A 9,581-nucleotide genomic window follows, 5' to 3' on the forward strand; every position below is an offset into this window, starting at 1 on the left:
CAGTTCAGGAAGGCAACTGTCATAGGGCCCCCGGAACAGAATAAGCTGAACGAGGAGGTCGGAAGCAACCAGACCTAGCCTGTTCCTCAGGCCGCTCTAGCCAAAGGAACCATAAAGACCAGACTAGAGCTCCTTTCCGTCCTCTCTGTGGTTCCACCCGCGGCTTCCGGTTCCGGGGAGGGGCCGAGTTTTCTTCGAAGATTGGGGTTCCGCGCTACAGACGGGATGGCTGTGGTGTTGCTGCTGTTGTTCGGGGGTTTGTGGAGTGCTGTGGGATCGTCCAGTCTGGCTGTCGTTACATGCGGTTCTGTGGTGAAGCTGCTCAATACGCGCCACAACGTGCGACTGCACTCACACGACGTGCGCTACGGGTCAGGTAGGGCCACCCGGGTTCGGGTGGGCTGGGAAGGCCTGGTAGGCTCCGGAGGGGGCGGGGCCTAGAGAAACTCTGAGGGGTGTGGTCTGGGAAGGTTAGTGGAGCCCGGGGGAGGTTCCTGAGGTCTGGAGGCGGGGAGTCCGAGAGTTGAGTGGTCCTTAAGCATCTTAATCGTAATCTTAGCTTCTATGTGGTGAGCTTCGTGCCAGGCACATTACATATTTGCTTTTTTAAGACTTACAACATTCCTACGACGCATAGACTATTATTATCCTCATTTTACAGGTGAGGAAACAGACTCAAATAAATCGCATACTCAAAACCTTGGTAGCTAGTGAATGACAGTGATGGGGTTCGATCCACATCTGTCCAGGGTCAAAGTCTGCTTTCAGTTACTGCAGGCTGGTACTACTCAGTGCAGGAGAGACAGACATGTAGAAAATTACAGTAAGTGCTGTTATTTCTGAAGTCTTCCAAGACCTCATTCTTTGATTATAACCCTCTGTTCTAGCTCTTTTCCATCTTACACTTGCTCTTCAACTCTTTTCCTTTGGCCTCTTTTCACTCAGACCTTATCCTTTTTGTAAATAAGAACTGAAGCACTCACTGGAATTGGAGAGGAAACTGTTTAGGGGGCTTTTTAACGTATGAAACTAAAATGCTTAGCTTGTGGGTTCATTTATAATTCAGCAATTATTTGTGGATTCATTCGTTTAGTATAGATTTAAGGAATCTACTGTGTGTCTAATATTTTTCTAGATACAGGAAATACAGTAGTGAGCCAGTGAGCAAGTTACAAGCAAATGAAAACAGACAGAAAGGAGAGGAAAAAAATTCAGGTAGTGAGATGTGAGAGACATCTAAGATGACTGCTAGATTTCTGTCTTAGATAACTGATGATGCTATTAGCTAAGAGAGGAAGGAGTTCTCTTAGATGGAGACTGGTCTGTGGTTTATGATACCCAAAACCTGTCTGGCCAGGTAGACTAGGAGAGGAACTGAATTGTCATGGTTGGGACGTCTTAATAATCCTAGCGGTGGGCTTCCCTGGTGGCGCAGTGGTTAAGAATCCGCCTGCCAATGCAGGGGACACGGGTTCGAGCCCTGGTCCGGGAAGATCCCACATGCCGCGGAGCAACTAAGCCCGTGCGCTACAACTACTGAACCTGCGCTCTAGAGCCCATGAGCCACTACTACTGAGCCCACGTGTCACAGCTACTGAAGCCCGCGCGCCTAGAGCCTGTGCTCCGCAACAAGAGAAGCCACCACAATGAGAATCCCGCACACCGCAACAAAGAGTAGTCCCCACTCGCTGCAACTAGAGAAAGCCCACGCACAGCAACGAAGACCCAATGCATCCAAAAATAAATAAAGTAAAATAATCCTAGCGGCCATTCAGTGAATACTTACTATGTGTCAGACTTATTATATTTTAATTTGATCTAGTTTCCTATTTTGGATCTACTGAATCAGAATGTGGGTGGAGAGAGGCTGCCAGTAGGAATCTATAGGTTTAAAAAGCTCTTCAGGTGCTTCTGATGGGCATCCAGATTTGAGAACCAGATTCAGTCTGGAGCTCAGAGAGAGATCTGTGCTGAGCCTGAGATACAGAGTTAAGTACAACATCATTGTCTGGGTGGTGGTTGAAGATGTGGGGAGAGTAAATGAAATTGCCCAGGATGAACTGTGGTTTGCAATCTGGTGTCAATTTGAATCACTTGAAAAACTTGTTGAAGCACTTGTAAATGCTTCTGTCTTGATCCCCAACCAGTATTTAAGAATGTATAAGGGCCAAGGATGGAACTCTGGGTAATCCTAAAGTTGAAGAATGGGAAAGGAAGGGGAGGGTTGAATAGAAAGTGAAAAGTAGGAGACAGAAAGTGTAGACCATGATTTAGTGAGGCATGGAAGTGAGGACCAAGAGAACTGTAAGGCAGTAACCAGAAGTGAGGAGGGAGGGTTGGTTAGCCTTTTTTTTTTTTAAGATATAACAAAATCATTGAGTAGAAGAAGCAAGAGAGAGAAACTGGTAGTTTAGTCATAAACATTCACCCAGATAACTGGTACAACGCAGTTATGTTAAGTGGTAAAAGGGAAGTGTCATCAAAAGTTTGTGGTCAGGCAGGGCCAGGGGACTGAAGGGAAAGCTAGGAGGAATAGGCAAGAGTGACTGAGGAAAGTGTGTGGGAAATATGGAGTGCCTTCAAAGAATTGAGTAGTGAATGAGGCCTAGGGAAGAGAATATCCCTTGAGTTTATATGAGTGGCCTATTTAGGGGGACTTAACAGAAAATAAAGCTTTGTAGGAGGCCAGGTAGTAGAGTGGTTAAGAGTGTGAGTTCTAGAGTTGGCCCACTTAGGTTCAAACCCTGCATTGTCTCTTAAGATTATGTGATCTTGGGCATATTATTCAGCCTTTTTAACACTCCAGTGTAAAATGGGGGTGATAATAATAATAGCTACCTCAGAGAGTAGATGAATGTATCAATTAAGAATATTCAAGTAAAAAGCCTGGGTTTGTATCTGATACTCAGTAATTGCTCAAGTACACGTTAGCTGGTTAGCAATTATTATTTGTATATTTCCACTTTTTTTCAAGCCTGTAGCTACATGTTTAACCTAGTACCTTGTAACCTGCAAAATCGCACCATTTGTAAGTAGTATGAACCAAATTTAGATGACTTAAGAATACTTTTGTGGGACTTCCCTGGTGGTGCAGTGGTTAAGAATCCGCCTGCCAATGCAGGGGACACGGGTTCGAGCCCTGGTCCAGGAAGATCCTGCATGCCGTGGAGCAACTAAGCCCGTGTGCCACGGCTACTGAAGCCTGCGCACCTAGAGCTTGTGCTCCGTAACAAGAGAAGCCACCGCAGTGAGAAGCCTGCGCACTGCAATGAAGAGTAGCCCCAGCTCACCACAACTAGAGAAAGCCCGTGCACAGCAACAAAGACCCAATGCAGCCAAATTAAAAAAAAAAAAAAAGTTGAAATTGTAAATTAAAAAAAAAAACTTTTGTAATATGTTGGATATATCACTTACAGGAATTGGAGAGCTGTAATGGCTTGTTGGATTAAAGTTGACAGCAAAAAACGGTCTCATTTTATTTTATTTTTAATTAATTTATTTTTGGCTGCATTGGGTCTTCATTGCTGTGTGCGGGCTTTCTCTAGTTGCGGTGAATGGGGGCTACTGTTCATTGCAGTGCGCGGGTTTCTCATTGCGGTGACTTCCCTTGCTGTGGAGCACAGGCTCTAGGTGCGCAGGCTTCAGTAGTTGTGGCACGCAGTCTCAGTAGTTGTGGCTCGCAGGCTCTAGAGCACAGGCTCAGTAGCTGTGGTGCACGGGCTTAGTTGCTCCACGGCATGTGGGATCTTCCCGGACCAGGGCTCAAACCCATGTCCCCTGCATTGACAGGCGGATTGGATTCTTAACCACTGTGCTACCAGGGAAGCCCTGATATGGTACACTCTTAAACATAGTTTGTCATATAATAACTAATACTATATAAATACATTTAGCATTCTTCATATATATTTTAATGTCATAGAAGAAAAAAATATGAAGCATGGGGTTTTCTTCCCAGCCCCAAAACCTATTTTATGACACAGAGCACATTATTAGCCATAGGAAAGAGAGGGGTCAGGTTGAGCTCACCCTCTTTTCTTTTTCTTTTTGACTGCAGGTAGTGGGCAGCAGTCAGTGACAGGTGTAACCTCTGTGGATGACAGCAATAGTTACTGGAGGATACGGGGGAAGACGGCCACAGTGTGTGAGAGGGGAACCCCCATCAGATGTGGTCAGCCCATCCGGCTGACACATGTCAACACTGGCCGAAACCTCCATAGTCACCACTTCACCTCACCTCTTTCTGGAAACCAGGTGAGATGGCATCCTGTGGGTCATTGCTGCTCATTACTCAGTTGAGTTGTTTGATATCTTGGTTCTTAGCCCTTTCTCTTCCAGGTATAGATCTTCTCTTTTGTGCAGACCTGAAGAATTGCCTCTGTCTTATAAGTGTGAAGGAAGTTGTTTCTGGTCAAAATGGAGACTCTACATTTAGATCAAATCAAGAAATGAGGAAAGAGAGAATAGGTATATGTTAGTGTATCATAAGTTATCTTGATAAATCTTACAATAAAGAAACCCAGTGTTTTCCAAACTTGCGATAAAAATTATTATTTTTTAATGATGCCAACTAACCACATTAGGAAAATGAATTAGGTATTGTGCCATTTTTTTTAAGCCTTGAACTTCTGAAGGATGTGGATCCTTTAATGACTGCTTCCCTCCCACTCCCCCTCTGTACATATTTTTCCCTATTAACATCTTAACATTAGTATGGTAAATTTGCTACAGTTAATAAAGCAATACTGATACGTTGTTATCAACTAAAGTCTATAGTTCATTTTGATTTCCTTAGTTTTTACCTACTGTCTTTTTTCTGTTCCAGGATCCCATCCACATCACATTTAGTCGTCTCCTTAGACTCCTCTTGGCTGTGACAGTTTCTCAGATTCTCCTTGTTTTTGTTGACCTTGATAGTTTATTTTTTATTTTTTATTTTTTTGGCGGTACGCGGGCCTCTCACTATTGTGGCCTCTCCCGTTGCGGAGCACAGGCTCCGGACGCGCAGGCTCAGTGGCCATGGCTCACGGGCCCAGCCGCTCCGCGGCACGTGGGATCTTCCCGGACCGGGGCACGAACCAGTGTCCCCTGCATCGGCAGGTGTACTCTCAACCACTGCGCCACCAGGGAAGCCCTGATAGTTTATTTTTTATAAATTTATCTATTTATTCATTTTTGGCTGCGTTGGGTTTTCGTTGCTGCACGCATGCTTTCTCTAGTTGCGGCGAGTGGCGGCTATTCTTCGTTGCGGTGCGCAGGCTGTTTATTGCGGTGGCTTCTCTTGTTGTGGAACACGGGCTCTAGGTGCATAGGCTTTAGTAGTTGCGGCACGCAGGCTCAGTAGTTGTGGCTCGCGGGCTCTAGAGCACAGGCTTAGTGGTTGTGGTGCACAGCTTAGTTGCTCCGTGGCACGTCGGATCTTCCTGGATCAGGGCTTGAACCCATGTACCCTGCATTGGCAGGTGGATTCCTAACCACTGTGCCACCAGGGAAGTCCTGACGTTGATAGTTTTGAGGAGTGCTATTCAGGTATATTATAGGACGCTCCTCTGTTGGAATTTGTCTGATCTTTTTCTTATGGTTAAACTGGATTTATAAAGGGTACATAGTATCTTATGATTGTTGATATTGATTACCTGGCTGAAGTAGTGTTTTTCAGGTTTCTCTTGTAAAGATATTCTTTTCATTTTTTCCCTTTACATACTGTACTCTTTGGAAGGAAGTCACTGTGCACAGCTCATACTTGAGTTGGGAGTTATGCTCCTCTTCCTTTAGGGTAGAATAGTTACATAATTTATTTGGAATTCTTCTGCATGGAAGATTTGTCTTTTCTCTATTCAGTCATTTATTTTCATTGGTATGGACTCCTGGATATTTATTTTATACGTTGAGTTATAATCCAGTATCACTGTCTTCATTATGTTGCTCACATTTTTCCAACTTTGGCTGTTGGGAGCTCTTTCAGTTGTCTCCTGTGTCCATTTGACCTGCTCCCATCATTGTGTATGCGTGTGGCTGTGTTTTAACACTTCCTTACTTTCTGGCAGTAAAAGATATTCCAGGCTCATCTTGTATATTTCTTGCCCCAGTCCTAGAATCAGCTATTTGCCTATGGAGTCCTGCTTCTTTTTATTGGAAAAGGGTATTCTTAAACCAAGATCTAGGCCTTTCATGAGCTTGTTGCTAGGGGGTTTTGTTTCTTTTAGGCCCTCTCACCTGACAGAGCAAAGAAATATATGTATGTACGTGTATATACTCATATTTATTGTAAGTGTTCACATATGTAACCATCTATATCTATATTAAGTTAAACATGAGTTCTTACTGATGCCTCCAATTCTAATCCATTGCCACATAGACCATTTTAGCCTCCTCCCTTTGCTTATTTGTGAATTCCCATTCTAACAGTGAGACACCAGGCTGCTAACACTGTCATCCATTTACTTACTTGTTCAGTTCCAGTGTACAAGTATTAGTAGTAGAATTGTTAATTATGTGCAGTTTCTTTTGCCTTTAGTCTTACAGACTTTATTTCCAAATGACTGATTTTTATCATCTAAAATTTTATAGCTCTTAGTGTATATTTAAATTGTATGTGTCTGGTAGTGGTCATTTTGTAATGTATAGAAATATTGAGTCACTGTGTTGTGCACCTGGAACTAACATAGTGTTGTAGGTCAATTATACTTCAATTAAAAAAAAAATTATGTATGTCTGAAATAATCAGTTACTTTTAAAATTGTGATAGAAACTCTGAATTTTTGGCCTTATGGGGAATGGGATTAGAATACGAGTGGAAGATAGAATCTGCTATACTCTGCTCAATTAATATTTATTATTTTATTTAATTTTCACAATTATTTTGTAAGGTATTATTGTCATCATTTTATAGAGGAGAAAATGAAAGCCCAAAGGAGTTACACAGGAAGGGACAAAGCAGACGTTCAAGGTTTGCCTGTTTCCAGAGCCCATCCCCTTTTCAACTTGTGTTTCTCACCACGTCACTTAATGTCTAGTTAAGGGAATGAGGCAGGAATATTTAAAGTCAAATAGCAAAAGGTAAAGTATTTTAAGACTATAATAGAAAATATAAGGCAAATATAGGAATATTTGCAAAGTAAACGTTTGGACCATAATCTTATGGCAAGTGATTTCATGTCTTTGGTGTCTTTTTATCTTTTTTCCACAGTTTTATTTTATTTTATTTATTTTTAAACAACACTGGAAAGCCTCTTATTTATCACTTTTGGATAGTCTTAGTTTTATTCCCATTGCCTCCCTCCCCTTTTCAGGCCTGTGTGTCAGCTATACTAATGTCGCTACCTATCTGTGTCTTCCAGGAAGTGAGTGCTTTTGGTGAGGAAGGTGAAGGCGACTATCTGGATGACTGGACAGTGCTCTGTAATGGGCCCTACTGGGTGAGGGATGGTGAGGTGCGGTTTAAGCATTCTTCCACTGAGGTTCTGCTGTCTGTCACAGGAGAACAATATGGTCGACCCATCAGTGGGCAAAAAGAGGTGCATGGCATGGCCCAGCCAAGCCAGAACAATTACTGGAAAGCCATGGAAGGCATCTTCATGAAGCCCAGTGAGTTGTTGAAGGCAGAAGGCCATCACACAGAGCTATGAGTCTGGAGGCTGTGAGCCACTGTCACCACACAGTGTTCATAGACATCTGCTGCTCCTTCACCCTTTGGATCCCTGCCACAGGTGACCATGTCACCACTGAGATGAAGATGCATGATAGGAAACAGTGGATGTGTTTGGAAGCCTCAGCCCTTTACACTTGAATTGGTTGTTCTCCCAGACTTGGGTCAGTTATTTCTGAGTACAAGACTTGTTGGTGAAGGAGCAGATGCTTTTTATTCATATTAATAAAACAAAAACTGAGGGAGGCATCCCTCCTAGCTGGGAAATTTTTATTCCTCAGAATCTTGGCATCATGGATTATTAATGTGTGTGACTTTTCTCCCACTTTCTCCAGAATGATAAAAAAAATTTCACTGTTAGTCACTGTATTGTCATTTATTAGGCATGCTATGTCATAATCTGATTAATCCTTGAGTCCTAAGAGTCATTGCTAGCACTCTTTTGAGATGATGGGAACCTTTGGTGTGGGCCCTTTTGAAAGCCTTACTTGCATCCCACTTTTTCTATCTTTACTTTCACTTCTCCCTCAGCACCTCATCTTTATTAGTTTTTTGACTAATTATGGCTATAGACCCTTAATAAATAGCCAATAAAATGTTTTACTTTGGATATGTTAACTGTACTTGAGAAAAAAGGGTAGGGGTGGAAAGTGGAACCAACATTTATTTACTGCTTGCTAAATACTAGGCACCATATTATAGATCTTACCTCATTTAATCTTCACAGATATGTTACCGGGTATATACTACGATTTTACCAATGCAGAACAGAAAAGTTGAGTAACCGCCTGAATTCTTAAAGCTAGTAAATAATTTGAAGACAGGAATTCATTTTTTTACTGCAGTACAACTGTGTTTAGTTCTTGGGAGATAACTATACTTTTTGGACAAATGTAGATATCTTTCTCTGAAAAGGGGATTAGAAAGCTTTTGTCCTCTACTCATCTCACTTCTTTCCTCCGCTTGGCAGTTCCAGGAAGTTTGCTTCTCTGTCCTTCAAGGATGGTAGTGGTGAACAGAAATGTTTGTCATCTGCTGGAATTTCAGTGACTAGCGCGCCTTTTTATTTTTAGAAACTTCTGGATTTTTTCCTTACTTGCTTTAGGGAGTTAATGTTGAACATTTGGGGGTACCAGGTCTGTGCCAGACGTGACCTGTAACATTAAAAGACTTGATCTCTTTTACAAGGGCTTGTCTCAGTAAGCTGAGACCAGGAACTAGTTGAGCTCCATCTCTGCCTTCTTCCCTTTTTTTCCACTTCAGTTGTATTGCTCCATTGAGAGCTCTCCAGAAAAAAGTAGACAAGTGATAAGATCAACATTTCATGCCATTGAGATAGTTGGGAGTAGGGTGGTTAACAGTCTGGGGAGAAAGAAAGGAAGTGATAGAAACAGCTGAGTAAAGGGATCAGCTTTCACAACGTGAATGAGAGTAGGGAGTTGTGTTGCAAGTACCCCTTCGTGGCTTGGTCAGAGTTTTTACTCAGTTGTTGGGCCTTCTCTGAAGGTTCACAGACAGAACATACCTTGAAGCTGCAGATTACAAGGTGGATGGCGGAACTATAGCGCCCAAGAGATAAGTACAAACTTGAAAAAAACAGTGGTGGAGCCCTTGGGAAGATTTCGTGAAATGACCAATAAGGCTTAGATGAGGAAGGAAACCAGTTGGAGGGGTAAAAGCAACTTTGGGCAACCTAGGCGAAAGCTGAAATGGTGCTTTATCTGAAGAAGTGAAAAAAGTCTCCAAGAGAAATCCTGAAGGATGTTTATGGAGATTAGGATGTCAGAGCAAAGGGATATGAAGTACTTATTTTGAAATAAGTATGTCAAAGAATCTGAAGCTAAAGAATTCTTTTAGCTTATACTGTATTAACATCACTGTACTAGGGTTGGAAGGAATCTTTGTCCAATGACTTCACAGAGAAGGAAATAGG

The 9,581-nt window shown here is 42.5% G+C and overlaps 1 protein-coding gene across 1 annotated transcript; it reads left to right on the forward strand.

Annotated features, from left to right (window-relative positions):
• Positions 1-80: 80 nt before the first annotated feature.
• SDF2 (stromal cell derived factor 2) lies at positions 81-8,251 on the forward strand. Its single transcript, XM_029213382.1, has 3 exons — positions 81-376; positions 4,058-4,254; positions 7,341-8,251. Exons 1-3 carry the CDS (start codon positions 226-228, stop codon positions 7,626-7,628), a joined length of 636 nt encoding a protein of 211 aa, XP_029069215.1. The 5' UTR covers positions 81-225; the 3' UTR covers positions 7,629-8,251.
• Positions 8,252-9,581: the final 1,330 nt, after the last annotated feature.

The sequence above is a fragment of the Monodon monoceros genome, unplaced genomic scaffold (assembly GCF_005190385.1).
Source record: "Monodon monoceros isolate NGI ecotype Baffin Bay Population unplaced genomic scaffold, NGI_Narwhal_1 Super_Scaffold_9, whole genome shotgun sequence".
Lineage (NCBI taxonomy): Eukaryota > Metazoa > Chordata > Mammalia > Artiodactyla > Monodontidae > Monodon > Monodon monoceros.

Coding starts and splice junctions, on each gene's coding strand:
- SDF2 (XM_029213382.1), top strand. CDS start 226: ATGGCTGTGGTGTTGCTGCTGTTGTTCGGGGGTTTGTGGAGTGCTGTG. Junction 377..4,057: donor CGACGTGCGCTACGGGTCAG/GTAGGGCCACCC, acceptor TTTTGACTGCAG/GTAGTGGGCAGCAGTCAGTG. Junction 4,255..7,340: donor CACCTCTTTCTGGAAACCAG/GTGAGATGGCAT, acceptor TGTGTCTTCCAG/GAAGTGAGTGCTTTTGGTGA.